Source organism: Mchenga conophoros, linkage group LG2 (genome assembly GCF_057382185.1).
Source record: "Mchenga conophoros isolate Kocher_MC1m ecotype Shallow Benthic linkage group LG2, M_conophoros_male_GT1.1, whole genome shotgun sequence".
Lineage (NCBI taxonomy): Eukaryota > Metazoa > Chordata > Actinopteri > Cichliformes > Cichlidae > Mchenga > Mchenga conophoros.
The window spans coordinates 25,789,129-25,803,211 of NC_140527.1; the positions used below are offsets into that span (position 1 = coordinate 25,789,129).

Here is a 14,083-nt window from a genome sequence, read left to right on the forward strand (position 1 = left end):
AATGTGTTGGTAATAATGATGACCGTGGTGATTCACTGATGAGTGCGCTCCACAGAGCAAAAAAACAGGATGCATCATAGATACCGTGCCTGCAGAGCAACTAACAGTGTTAAGTCTCCTGAGTGTGGCAGGATATCACATTTTACGAACCCGTAAGAGGTGTTGGAATTCATTTATTTCGCAAAAACAGGCAGAAAGCAAAAAAGAAAAAGAAGAAAAAAAGCACAAATGGAAAATTAGAAAAGACAGTTTATAAACATTTCTTCTGGAATGTTAGCTACGTAAAGCCATATGTCTCTTTCTCTCTATATATGTATCTATATATATATATATATATATATATATATATATATATCGATAACTATAGTTTATATCTTTTTAAAAATAGTTTATATGGTTTGCATAATTCCATCCCAACAGTTTCCCCTGCCTGAAGGGGGTGATCAGACAAGTTGGCTTAACTTTCAGCTACAAGTGTCCATTCTTTAGGGATCATTTAGATTCCATTTTCTGCCCAAACTCCTTGATGGTGTCCGTGGCCTTGCCCGCAGCTTTTCCTATGGCTGCTTGAGTCTGCCTGCTGGTTTCTTCAGCAGCTTTGATAAGTCAGAGCAGAACAGAAGAGAAGTAAGCTAAGCAACAAATCCTCTAATATTCAGCTAATATTCAACTGGATAGAGTTGAATAAAAAATATTCAACTAATATTTTCACAGTGCATTCATTTGTATGATTGTCAAATATGATATTTCTCCACATTTCAAATTTTTCTAATAACCCGAGGAATTATTTCTAAAACTAATTTTAAACAATATAAAATTTGCATTTTATTCATACTGTTATAATAATTCCAATATTTCTATTTTGACTGCATTCATTTTTACAATTCATGTTTCCTTTTAACTGCTCTGCTTTTATTAGCAATTAAACATCTAATTTGGCAGTAATATGACTGACAGCTTGTGTCTGCCATCCATGCCTCAGTAAACACCAACTAATTACAGTATATGATGCTAGAAAGAAGGAATGTGCGCCTTACCTTTGTTGACTGTTTCTTTGGAGGAGTCTGCCACCTGCTGCACGGCTTCCTCAGCTGCCTGCACTGGAAACGCATCACAGGTTTTTAAAGTGACTGACAGCTTTTAAACTTCATTTTACTGCAAAATCTCTTAGAAAGAAAAATAAAATGCTGTATTAATTGCAGTACAACTCTTTTGATTCCAGGTCTGATGTCGATCGTATCACCTTGTAGCCACCGGTCTGTACCTGCAGTGTCTGTGACTCCTTTAGCGGCTGAGTGGCTCGTGCTTTTCAGGCCCTCAAAGGACTTCTTGAATGATGCCATGGCTCCTGTCTTTGTCCCTGCAGCTTCCACACACCCTTCTGACCTGAGAGCGGCAGGAGCAGCTGTTTAATACCCTCGGCTTGAGCCCGGCACCACCGAGCCTGCACGTTCCAGCTGGATTAACCAAAACAAAACCCACCCAAAGAGGCACGATCAGACTGGAATCCCAAATATGGCACCATTGTGCCAATGGCCAGAGCCTACTCAGCAGATTTTACACATCCTTTAATCAAACCCCAGACAAGAGTGAGCAAAAAAGATAAACATGCGAGGGCGACGCATAATAGATTCTTATTGAGGTCAACTTTAGAAAAGATTTAAAATGCGATGAGCGATCAGCGCAGTAAATGAGTTTGCACATTATTAAACAACGCTAACAAATGTGTATTTTTTAACCTTTTATTTACAGAGGATTTGTATGTCTGGCTTAACATGTAACCCTTTATATTGACAAGTCCTGCAATTTAAAGCACATATTGTTATGACAACCATTATGATTCCAAGACATAATATATTGACTTTAACTTGATAAAATCTTCAGTACACACAAACAAACACACACACACACACACCCACACACCCACACAAACAAACGTGTACACTCTGTCAGTTTCTAACAGATAGTTTACTGGAATGATTTCACAAGCAATCATAAAGATACAATGTAAAAAACTCTTACTTCAAGAAACGTTCAAATTAAACTTCCAAAGAAATGCAAAAAGAAAAATAGAATTCCACAAACAGGCATTGTCGACACTTAGGAGGATATTATTGTATTCATATCTGCTTGCAACCGGTCATATTTATTTTTTACCACTCCCAATGTCTCATTGGAAGATGATGAACATCTATTGCACATTTCTAAATACAGATACACACAAGTACAAAGTCACAAGCCCTGGTTCTGGTCTCATTTCATTGGGAGGGAATCAAGGAAATGAGACCGTGAGGACAAATCCTACATCTCAATAAATACCTACACCCAACACATTACATTAAGAACATGACATTTACAATATATAATAATAAAAGATTTGTCTTGAAGGAAGAACATTTTTCAGTGGGAATGCTTGTCTTTTTTATTGTTTTTTTCTTTTTTTTTTTGCAACAGGAATATAATTGTAATAGTTTCAGCATTTGTCCTTTTTATTATTAGAAATATTATTGTGCTGCTGGTTGGACGGTGGCTTCGACTGATGCTCTTATGCTTCTGGCTCGTAGTCCTGGCTCTCCTGGGGAAAAGAAGAGCAAGTTTTTTTATGAGGATGGCCAGTAAAATTTGCAGCACACAGAAGCTCTAAAGGTAAATCTACATCTAAAATAATATTCAGCTTTAATGTGATTTAGCAGAATATATGATACAGAGTTTATTAGTCTCAGCAGACGGTAATGATGTCACTTTGTTGAAGCTGAGCTCATCTGTTCCTTCAGTGCTTCTCTCAAGCCTGCAGAGGGCAGCACAACACTGCACTTACATCGAGGACGCGCATCGTGAGCACACTCTCCATATCCTTGCAAGCCTGCACACGCCTCCACCACACATGATCATAAAAAAAATAAATAAATAACACAGCCTCCAACAGTCTTATGTCATCTAATGTATTCACAAAGCCTTGAGTGATACTGGATGACACAGATTTCTTTTCAGATCCTCCCAGTGATGGCTTCGTTCACTCTGCAGCACTCAGACTCCATATTTACAGCAATGCAGGGAGACCCTGACATTACCCACAATGCATGAAGGCAGAGAGCGTCATCACCACACCCATTCAGACCGAGCTTGCACATCGCTGGTGTAGCAAAAGATGGGGGAGGGGAAAGAGACACGGAGGAGGAGGACAAGGATGATACACATCCGTGGAGAAATTCACTTTGAATTTGGATCTCAGGGAACGCCTCGGGTTTACTCCTTTTCCCAACTAGTGCAAGACTCCACTGATGCAAAGGATTATTAAAGTAAACACACAGAATATATTATTATTGGAAATCACATAAAATCTCAAAATAAATCTTATTTCACCCGCTTCAGAAAACGTATATATTCAGTGGCAATAACACAGGATCAGTGCTCTCATACTAGCACGATCAGCCCTTTGACATTATGTACACTGTATGATATTTTTATATGCTACCATCGCTATTTAAAATCTGTACTCAAAGCCATCAGTTCTGCACAGTTTGTCTCGCCCCTGACAGCCAAATTCCAAAAATAACCATCTGTGTCAGATTCACATACCTCCTTCGTGCACACGGACACACACCCAACGCTCAGTGAAAGTAGGTGGTGCTATATTCACTGTACTAGCTGCGTGGCAATTGGCTTGTTAAGTCCTCCGTTATCATTTCCACAGAAAGGAAAAAATTACCTCAGCGTGAGCTGTAGTGTTTGTGTGGGACACAAGTGGAGGGCAAAAGTGGAGTGCCATTGAAATCCAATACAGCTAAAATGTGTATCCATGCAGAGCTCGTGAATACTGATGAACCTCAATCTACGGTAAGTGAATGGACTCATCTCTGCCTGATGTCCACTACTCCACAGTTTTTTTTAAAGGGTTTTACACAAAAATGATCTGTAATGTAATTATAGTCCAATTCAAAAGCTGATTCTTGTGATACTTTGATGACAGAGCAGAGCCATGTGTACACTTTGCGTATTGTAGGCTGATTACCTGCTGGGACTCATCATATGTCTCCCCTTCTGGCTCCAGCATTGCCTCTCCTTGGCCCTCCATGGCCTCCTGCCCATACTCCTCAGGCTAGAAAATGAGACAAACATAAAGAGATACAGAGAAGGAAAGATTTACAGAAACAGAAGCAATCATACAGATACGTCGTCATTAATACACTGTCAACCTATTTTTTTTACCATCAGGGAATTCTCAAAAATGACATTTTTTAATGCTCTTTCAAGGCACAGTTAAACTGGTAATAATTAAATCATAAAACGTACTGCAAGTATAGCCGTACAGTACCATTTTTTCTCAATTTTGGTTGTCTGTTCTGCAAAAGACAAGGTTGAGAAAACTACATTTCTTGGTTTGTCCAATTTCTCAATTCTCTGAGGAGTCTAGAAATCACTTCTGAACAATTAGACAACCTTGTGGGATTTCAGCTAACTGAAGAGCTCTATGGGTGACACAATTGCTCTGCCTGACTCACTACTTTGAAACTTTTTAATGGACTGCAATAGAGTTTTCTTTAGATATTTTGTCCCCTACAGATTGACAGAATCCCATAAAAAACATCAATCTGAGTCATATGCTGTGCTTCATGAAACAACCCTGTGACAGTGGTGTGACAGTGTATTGAAGGTAAAAAAACTCTTTCTGGAAAGTCAGAACCTTCATAATATAATATAATATAATATAATATAATATAATATAATATAATATAATATAATATAATGACTCCAACAAACAGCCAGAAGCTACAAACAAAACATTTGTCCTGTTAACATATTTAGCCAGCGTTTTCCGTGAAGTAGGGACTTGCTCTATTTTTGAGTGAGATTTGTTTGACAGTGTGAGCATAACATTTAAGAACCCTAAACGAAAATGGTGATCAACTGCTTGAAATGAGCACATTATAAAGAGTATATGCTATATATGAGTTTGTGGCATGATTCTGACTGTAGCTTTTTGGCCATACAGAGCTGTTAGTATGGATTTAAAGTCTTGGTCTTGTTGCAAGTCTATTGCAGACACTGAGCTGTGGGACTGGAGTGTGAGGAAAAGGCTGGCACAGTGTGCAGATAGAAAAGTCCATTAATCTGTCAGTACTTCCTTCTTACGGAACCACCCCGCAGCAGCTTGCACAAACAAAACTGTCTCTTTCTTCCACTTAAAAGTGAATTTCAAAAAAGAATCACTTTCTAAAACAGCCCTTCTCAATGGTGGGTAGTAGTAAACTCACTCAAACAGGAACAAAACAGGAGAAAAATATCAAATTTGATGGGGACTATTTTCAGCTGTGGGGAACACACACCTGAGTGATACTTGTTTGTAAGATCAGATCATTGCTGTTTTGCTTTACCAGCAATAAGAAAAGAAATCTGTATAACACAGGTGTAACACTATGGTTTGTGTGGACATACGACATGTGATGAGTGCTTCTGAGAGCTTTCTTAAACAGATAAAGCTCCACTGAAACAAAGCTAGTGGGTCAGCACCACACATTTATTTTTAAACCCAGCACTAATCAAGTCAATTAGGTCAGGAAAGAACAGCCTGTGATCCTGTGTGCTGTCTCAGGCTTGTTATTGCTGTATGCCCACCAACATGATTAGCATGGTCGAGGTTGCACAATGGGAAAACTATCGCTAGAACAGCCCTAATCAGATGGATCATTGCCTGAGAAAAAGTGAACATGAAATAGACTGTTTGCATCTGTATTTCTGATTGGTCACGAATTTTAATTCAGTCAAGGATAAGACAAGGCAAGGCTTTTATAAAATGTTATAAAATGTGACACCTGAATGGGTTGTGCAAGGGAAATTTTGTGATTAGAGGCCAACAGAGCCAAAACTGAACTCAAAAAGTAGCTGTGTGCATTTGATCACAGTGTCAACAGTTTAGCAGTCTGTTGTGAGGGTGCTGAAATGAGGAGCTTTATCACTCAGATAACGCCTTCGAGAAGCCTATTAGAGCAGGCTGTCAGATTTACTAGATTAGCGAGTCAGTGGAGAGGGTCCAGCTCTGAGTGATGAAGGCTTAGGACCGGATGAGGACCTCACTGTGTCACTGACAGTCTGACAGAGATAGACAAAATGTCAACATACTGACAGCGCATCTCCAGGTCATTAAAAGGGAAGGAAAACAATAGAAAAGAAGCATCCTAACACAGCACGTGCCACTCAAATGTCCAAACTTTGCTATAAGCAGGTTTCACCGCTGCTGTGTCAAGTCAGCTTGATTTTGTGCCTTTCCTTGCATAATAATATCAGAGTGCCTAAAAAAAATGATAAAAGCAGGGGATAGAAGGGGTGACACTGAGGTCAATGGGCAAGAGCATTCGGTGATGTTAGTGGGGGTAGGGCATTAATGGAAAAGCAGTGTTTGCTTTAAGAGAGGTGATAGTCCCACAGAGAGATTGTTTCTGTCATAAGACACCTGAACAGTGATCTGCATCCTTAATAATCATTGAATGCAGCTCTGTGTGCAGAGCAGACTGGAGAAGTCCTCTTCAATGAAATGAGTATATAGCAACAAAGCCCAAGTCTATTTCAGTCATCTCCAGTTTTTTTCTTTTATAATAACTGTATAAAAGCAATTGCCAGTGTAGTATTCATCCTCAGCAGATGGAAAACTATTCCTCTAAACCAAAGACACGAGCAAACTCGTGCAGACAGGAAATATACATTTAGTACAGTGCATGCTTTTGCTGACAGCGGCAGAATGAAACAGTCCAAATGCACACTAGTAATTCTGTTTTGAAGTGACATGCAGATTCATCAGATTTGACCCTGCTGTCTAAATCTGGCTCTGCTGTCATCACGATCCTATCCAGGCTTTTATGAGTGCAACTTGGCGCAAGTTGCCAGCTCTAATTGAGGCATACGTTTGGAACAGATTTTTGTTTTCCACTTGTTTTCCGGCACATGTGCAGACCTAAATAAAGCCGGTCACTTATAAGAGTAAGTTGCTGCATTGTTAGCGCACACTGGGTAGTTTGTCATAATATGAATATCTTTAAGAGTGCACCCTACTAGTAATGCACGTTCAGTTTGATTTACTCATTGAATGCCAAACAACCTGTAAAAACTGTACAGAATTCCTTCTAAAGATATCAAATCTCAGCTTGTGCTCAAAGATCAAATTTCCATAAAAAGCCAGTTTTTCAAAGCAAAGTTAAGTTGGCAGACACACATGGATAAGAGAATGCATCATAGGAAAATTGAGGCTTCCCTACTTTTGGACACTAGAATGATGTCTTCTGCTTTTATTTTCCTTTTTAAGTCCAAGTCTCTTAAGTCCACCAATATTGTAGAAATGAACTGCTGTATTGCAACAATAAAGCTTGATAAAGAATAACATAAAAAGTAAGGTATATCATAAATAAATGTTTTAAGTGTATCCTATTAATCTTATAATGGATGCCTTCTAAATGAAAATGTTATTTTCTTTTTTTTTTATGCTTTATTTTGCAGGAATTATGCAAGCTGAAGTTTTTTTTTTTTTAATGAAAAAAAAAAATCAATTTAAAGACTTATGACATTCATATAATAGTTTAAATTTTTTTTCCACCACTTGTTGTAATGCAATACTGATCCCACATAAGGCAACAATGCTGTACTCCTAATTCAAGTTCACAGGTAATTTATTTCCTGTGTGTTTAAACACTATGCAGTGCTGCTATTCTGCCTCACTGCAGGCAACAAAGCAACGTGTTACACTGTAAGGACGTGCAGCACATACGTTCATGTCAGCTGGGAACTCGTCCTTCTTCACCAAGCCGGTAGCAGCGACGATGTTCCCGACAGCTCCGGTGGTCTTTTCAGCCACTGGAGACACACACACAAACACACACACATAGTGAGAGAGAGAGAGAGGGAGACAAATGCAGATAGATTAAAAAGATGCATGACTGTGGTCCTCCGTTGCTTCTTATGTCACTACTGGACATAACAACCACTTACACATGACAAATTAGCCGTTTTCCAGTTATCAGTAGTATTTTACTACTGTAATGAAACCAGGCTTCGAACTCCAGTTAACAGAAATTTAAAGAGGTAACGAGCAGATGGGAAACTCACCTGTGCCCACGCTGTCTTTGGCCTTGCTACCTGAATTGAGAAAAAGCAAACTGTAGTCAGAAAAGGCACAGATTCTTTTACAAATAATTAACTATTTGAAGTTTGGAGATTAGTTTTCTTCGTGTGAATGTGTGTGTGCGCATGCGTGTGTAGGTGCTATAACTTTACACTTCTCTGATGCTAATGACAAAAGCAATGCAACAAATGGCTTTAAATGAAATCATCAAAATGATTGTCAAGTCTGAATCTGACTGCCCTTATTATTTGTTAAAATTTGTCATTTTTAAGCGATGTACTTTTCTTTACTACTGAAAAGTAAAAAAAAAACAAAACAACAACAACAACAAAACAAAAACAAAAACGAAGAGGGCAACGTCTCTGCAACTAGGTAAGCTCAGTGTTTGCCCAGTGATTGCATTGATTTTTTTTTCTTTTTGCATTTGGCAAAATAAAAAAAACTGGTGACCAACTGTTAAACTGTGGTTGTGTGAAAACCCTTAACTTTTGATAACATAGCGATTGCACAGATCAGCTGGTGGTAAACAACCTCCCTCCAAACAGTTGTGGTGTGACTCAGATTGGCTGCAATCACTCTCAGACAGATTCGCAATTGTTTGCAAATCATTTTTTATCTATTTAATAAAAGCAGTTAGATAAGCAACATGCTACAATCAGCACCGATGAGCGCAACTCATCTGCAACACATCTCTTTTCAGTAGGGCACTCAACCCAGCTGACCGTACTCTGTATATATTCCTATACAGAAGCAATCATTCGTATCATTTTGCAATTAAATCATGGTTCTACAGCAATTACATCACTATTTGTGGAAGATTCTGAGTCTCTGTGTTTGTACATGGCAACAGAGGTGGGATTTTTGATTGTTTATTTGATTTAATTAATTATAACAAATAAATTGCAAACAGTTGCTAACTTGACCACATTTGCAAACTAGCAGCACACTGACTCCCTCCTGTTCCCTTTTTATTGCATCTTGATGCACCAAGATCCCTTTGAAGACAGCAACTGACTGCAGCTGGTCGTCGACGCAACTGTTGCAAAGGCAATGAGATCACAGGTTCACTGCACATGCTTGCACTAATTTGGTCACACTGCAGTCTCCAGCCACTGTTTTCCTACTGTGAGTGTAGCATTATCCACCTGATAGCACAGTTCCTAATATACTGTTCCTCCAGTGCTATATGTCGACATGACAAAAAGCTGCAGTAAGTTCCAGAGTCCAGAAAACCTCTTGTGATAAACTGAAATTGAATTAACATGATTACATTTGGACCATCACCGCCAACCAATTACTTTTCATAAATACTGTAATATCATTTTTGTTTATCTTTCACTGTTTGCCTCAGGTCCTGGAGAACAGTGGTGGCTACAGTAGTCGGGCTTCTTGGTTTATTGTAAGGACTTATTAAACCACAACCAAGCCACTGTTCAGTCCTCTGATCCATATTCTTTGGCAGTTGTCATCCATCTACACGCTGTACTCCATCATGCTATTGGGGCAATCTACTGCAGGCCCCATCCAGTTCTGATCACTCAAGCCCTGTCATCCTCTTTATTGTGCAACAGTCAGTGGACTTATTGGTCCCCGAGGGCCTTTAAAAACCAACAAAAAAGAGCAGAAATAATGAAGTACAGAAGCCATTCTTCAAAAGGCGAGCCTCAAAGCAAAGCATACAGTACATCTGAGTGATGCCTCCATTTAAGTTTGGCTTTGGTAAATTGCAGCTATTGCGCAATGGAGCACAAATGGAAGATAGCTGCAGGTGTGATTGCCAAATGATATTAGAATTATTATTCTTCACAAACTGACTTTGGATATTTTTAGACTACGGATTCAACAAAACATCTGCAACATTTTCCATCATCAGGAAAAAAGGGTTGATAATGATTTCTTGTAGTGTTTAAGTAAAAAAAAAGAAAAGAAGGATGGAATAAATTAGCACTAATGAAATGATATAGTTGAAACCGATTACAGATAAACGCTATTTTTTTGAACTGCAAATGTTAGCAAAAGCGATAACTGTGTAAACTAAATTTCCATATGGTCGGACTGATGCTGTGTGACTGCAAGGGTCTGCAAAATAAAAACAGTTTTTAATGTGATGCTGTAAAAAAATACTAATTTGTCATAAAAAAATAGGAAACAGATGCTTTATGAATAGCATCCTATACTATAGGGGTTTCTCTTTCCCACCTCTGCTTGCCTTTCTCAGCCTGACTGCTCAGTTCAGGTGGTTGGGTGGTTTGCAGCTGCAGCAGCAGTAGCAGCTGTCAAAAGGTGGGCCACAGTCCTATTAGATCACTCTTACCCCTCCTCCATGAGGGACTGTCAAGCATATCACATACAGCTTTCTAGGGCACCACCATATTCAACAGCGGCATGTAGAACCACAGAGACACCACAGAAGTGAGCCTTTCCTGCCATTGCGTTAACAAGGACATGATGAAATTGGTTCTGCACATGTTTTGACTACAGTCTGATACGTTTGGTGGTGCTGATCAGTGACAGGGACACTATGCTAAATGTGTAAGATAATGAGATTCCACCGAAATGCGAACACATTTGACAACCTGTGCTGGATGTGTGCTCGATGTTGTAACCCATCATATTGTTGCGGAATCAATTATACAAGCTGGTGACTGTAAAACAAGCAGGAGGCCTGTCACTGGAAATTTGGTTCCTCTCACAACAACTCAGCAGCTGACAAAATAAATTCCAAGCAGGCCTGCTCCGCGTCTCCTGAGTCACACTGATCTCCCGACTAATACGTAAGTAACTATTTGTCATCACAAACAAGATGGGGAAAGTTGCAAATAAAGACTGCTGAAGTGCACCTGATAAATCACTTTGTCGATCAATGGAAACTCATCAGCAACTCTTTTGATTAACAGCGCGAGTCACTTGTGGCATCCTCTACCAGTCGTGAGGATTTGCTGCTCTTCTCATCTTATGTATTCACACAGAGAACACGTTCTGGTTTTTGGTATGTTGATTAAAAGAAAGCAGCCAATCTGAAGACACCAATGTAAATTTTAGAATAAAAGATCATGGAAACTGTACAACTCAAATGAGTAAAATAAGAACAACTGCTGAAAATGTGACTTTTGATTAATTTTTTTGAGACATTAAATCATCAGATTATCAACAAAAATGCTGGGATATTAAATCTTAACTGACACCAGTACATAATGAATTACACTGATTACTTGAGTAATTTATTAGCACTACCTTTACAGCATAACAGAAAATGATTTAAATGTTTTAAATGTTGAGAAATACCGTATTATCACCCTCCATTGCTACATCTATTTAATTAATGATTGAAACCAAGTGATATAGATTGGGTTAATGATGCAAGCTGCATATCTGACAACTACACTTTAAATCAGCAGACAGATTTGCTCGTTAGTTGCAGGCTGTCAATGACAAGTTAGCCAGCACTGAAAAGCACAAAAAGCAGGCCTGCTCCTCCTAGGGTCTGTTTGTCCCTAGGAGGAGACTGCTGACACTATTTTACAATCTGCTGCTATCCAATCCACAGGCATGTTGCAGGAGCTGCTCCCACCATCAGCTGCCCCACCCCCACTCCTATTTCCATCTCCTTCCCATAACCTAGACAGGCCACAAGGACACCCAGATTCCTTGTATCACACACTTCTACGTCACAACGAAATACTTTGAAACAGAGTTCACTACTATTATTCTGCTGAAATTGAGAGTCAGGGCTGGATTACTCATTTTTGATACGCTGTGGTATTTTACACCAAATCGGCTTGCAACATTAGAACAAAAATATTGATCAGCTCAGAGGCTGGCTGGTTCATTATACTGCCGCCACTCAAGTGAACGACACTGGATTTATCAAAGGAAGGCACTTGGATGCACTTTCTGCACACAATGAGCTATGGATAGCTGTAATATTGTCCCTTAACTGTGAACTGAGAACAAACAAAGACAAACATATATAGGCGAACAATGCGTTCAGCCTCCTGCTTGTTTGTTTCCTGTATAAGAGATTTACACAGTTAGTAAGAAGAGCTACTGTATAATTGAAGCATTTGATTCAGGATGTATACTGCATGATCTAAGTCATAAAATATTCCTTGAGCTTTTCTACAGCTGCTCCTGCATGTAGCGGGACGATAACAGGCGTGTGTACAATTTGCATGCAAATAATCTGCAAGCATACATTTGTGATCATCTTACCTACAAACATGACTCCTTCCTTTGTCTTTTCAGCAGCAACTGCAACTCCTTCCTTGGTCTTCTCTGCAGCCACAGCCATCCCCTCTTTCGCTTTAGACAAACCCTTCATAAACACATCCATCTTGGCCAAGCTACTGTGGAGAGAAGCACCATTAGCTGATGTCAGTCAATGTGCAGCCTTTGTCTTATTTATACACATTTAAAGCCTCATTATTAATACGGGAGGGTAATTATTTTATTCCCATCCATTTTTTATGAACCTTTATATATTCCAGTCTAATATTAGAGCATACATTATGAGAAGAGAAGGCAGCACCGCCTCCTGTGGTGGATCGTGACAGCCACACTCCAGCCATCAGGCTGTAGTAAAAACCTTCTGTTCACTCATGCATTCAACCCCATTTTTCTCCCCCTCACACCCTCCTCGATGCATGAAATATTCAGAGGTAAAAATATTTCAATGAAATGGTTAACCCAGCAGGCAACTCATTAATTATTGCTCGTCTGTAACGCTACTCTTAGTAGCAGAAAGATGACAGGATGACTGCGCCGGGCCCCCTTTTTTAAAGGACTGCACGGCGTATTACGATAGAAGGTGGCATCTATTTCCAAGAGCTACATGGCGTTGCTGGGGGAAGGGAAACGCGGTGTAAGATAGGATTTCTGCACGAATAACGGTTTTAGCGACGAATTGTGTGGTGTGGAAGCGATACGAGGCTGCCCGATTACACGCGGGGGGCACATCGCGATGAAGCAGACTAACAGCTGGTATTCTTCATTCTGGCATTACACACGTCCCTCCGAGTCCCATCCTGGATGCTGCAGGTCAAGGATGCAACAATGATTAAAATATGCACCAGTTCACGTCGACCGATTCCCACGTTCACATTCCGCCCCTGGCTTTTGTGTCTTTTGTACGTGCATTATCTTCCACGTACAAACAAACAGTACACAGAAAAAAAAATATCACGATCATTACTAGTATTTTTTTTTAATGCATTTAATAGTATTTCAAGCACGGTGCAAACATTCCAGTGACGACGCTCACATACATGGCTCTCAAACGGAGGTGACCTCTATATGTTCAGGAATAATAATAATACTGGATTAAGCAGTAGAAAAACGTGTTCTTACCTATTTACAAATAGCCTTCGACTTGTCCCCTTCTGATACAGTCGAGTCAAACTACCGTCTAAATGGGAGATATCTTCAAATGATCACTAGGTGGGCCTTCCTCGGGCAGATCTCCACCAACAGGGACGGCCCCCTTCACAGTGCGGCTGAGACGATCACGCCCCCCCACACCCCCCTCCCCCTCTCCTCTCTCCACCATTGCCTATTGATCCCCTCATGTGTCACAGCAAGGAAAAAAGGGCCACTCCACGTTACCTCGCCCACTTTTTTTGCAATAGTTACACCATGTGTCATTAGGACAATAAATACATGAAAATCTACGTTTCTTCTCTGGACATACTACATACTCTGCTGAGCATATCCATCTATCTATCTATCTATCTATCTATCTATCTATCTATCTATCTATCTATCTATCACTTTCTGTTTGTGAACTTTTATTAAATGAAAAACTGCTAGAGCTCAGTTTTTCTATAGCTGGTCTCCATTTTTGATTTAACTGCTGGAACATCTCACCTTCCACTTATCCAAGAGCCATTCTGACTTGTATTAATACCCAGTTAACAATCGCCAGAATATGTTTTTAATCCCCTATAAATTACACATCTTTAACATAAAGAACAAGAC

General features: G+C 39.6%; 2 protein-coding genes across 4 annotated transcripts; both read right to left on the reverse strand.

Annotated features, from left to right (window-relative positions):
• Positions 1-362: 362 nt before the first annotated feature.
• Positions 363-1,595, reverse strand: adirf (adipogenesis regulatory factor). Of its 2 annotated transcripts, none has more exons than XM_085290353.1 (3): positions 1,265-1,595; positions 1,038-1,100; positions 363-596 (listed from the first exon to the last, which is right to left on the reverse strand). In XM_085290353.1, the coding sequence occupies exons 1-3, from the start codon at positions 1,341-1,343 to the stop codon at positions 493-495; spliced, it is 246 nt and encodes an 81-aa protein (XP_085146479.1). In that variant the 5' UTR covers positions 1,344-1,595; the 3' UTR covers positions 363-492. The 2 variants fall into 2 exon arrangements, with proteins under 2 accessions (XP_085146479.1, XP_085146473.1); XM_085290347.1 differs by having other exon boundaries at positions 1,244-1,595.
• A 133-nt stretch (positions 1,596-1,728) lies between these two features.
• Positions 1,729-13,616, reverse strand: sncb (synuclein, beta). 2 transcript variants are annotated; one of them, XM_085290328.1, is made up of 6 exons: positions 13,457-13,616; positions 12,323-12,456; positions 8,095-8,124; positions 7,757-7,842; positions 4,013-4,099; positions 1,729-2,575 (listed from the first exon to the last, which is right to left on the reverse strand). In XM_085290328.1, exons 2-6 carry the CDS (start codon positions 12,441-12,443, stop codon positions 2,546-2,548), a joined length of 354 nt encoding a protein of 117 aa, XP_085146454.1. In that variant the 5' UTR covers positions 12,444-12,456; positions 13,457-13,616; the 3' UTR covers positions 1,729-2,545. The 2 variants fall into 2 exon arrangements, with proteins under 2 accessions (XP_085146454.1, XP_085146462.1); XM_085290336.1 differs by having other exon boundaries at positions 12,323-12,453; positions 13,457-13,613.
• Between the last annotated feature and the right edge of the window lie 467 nt (positions 13,617-14,083).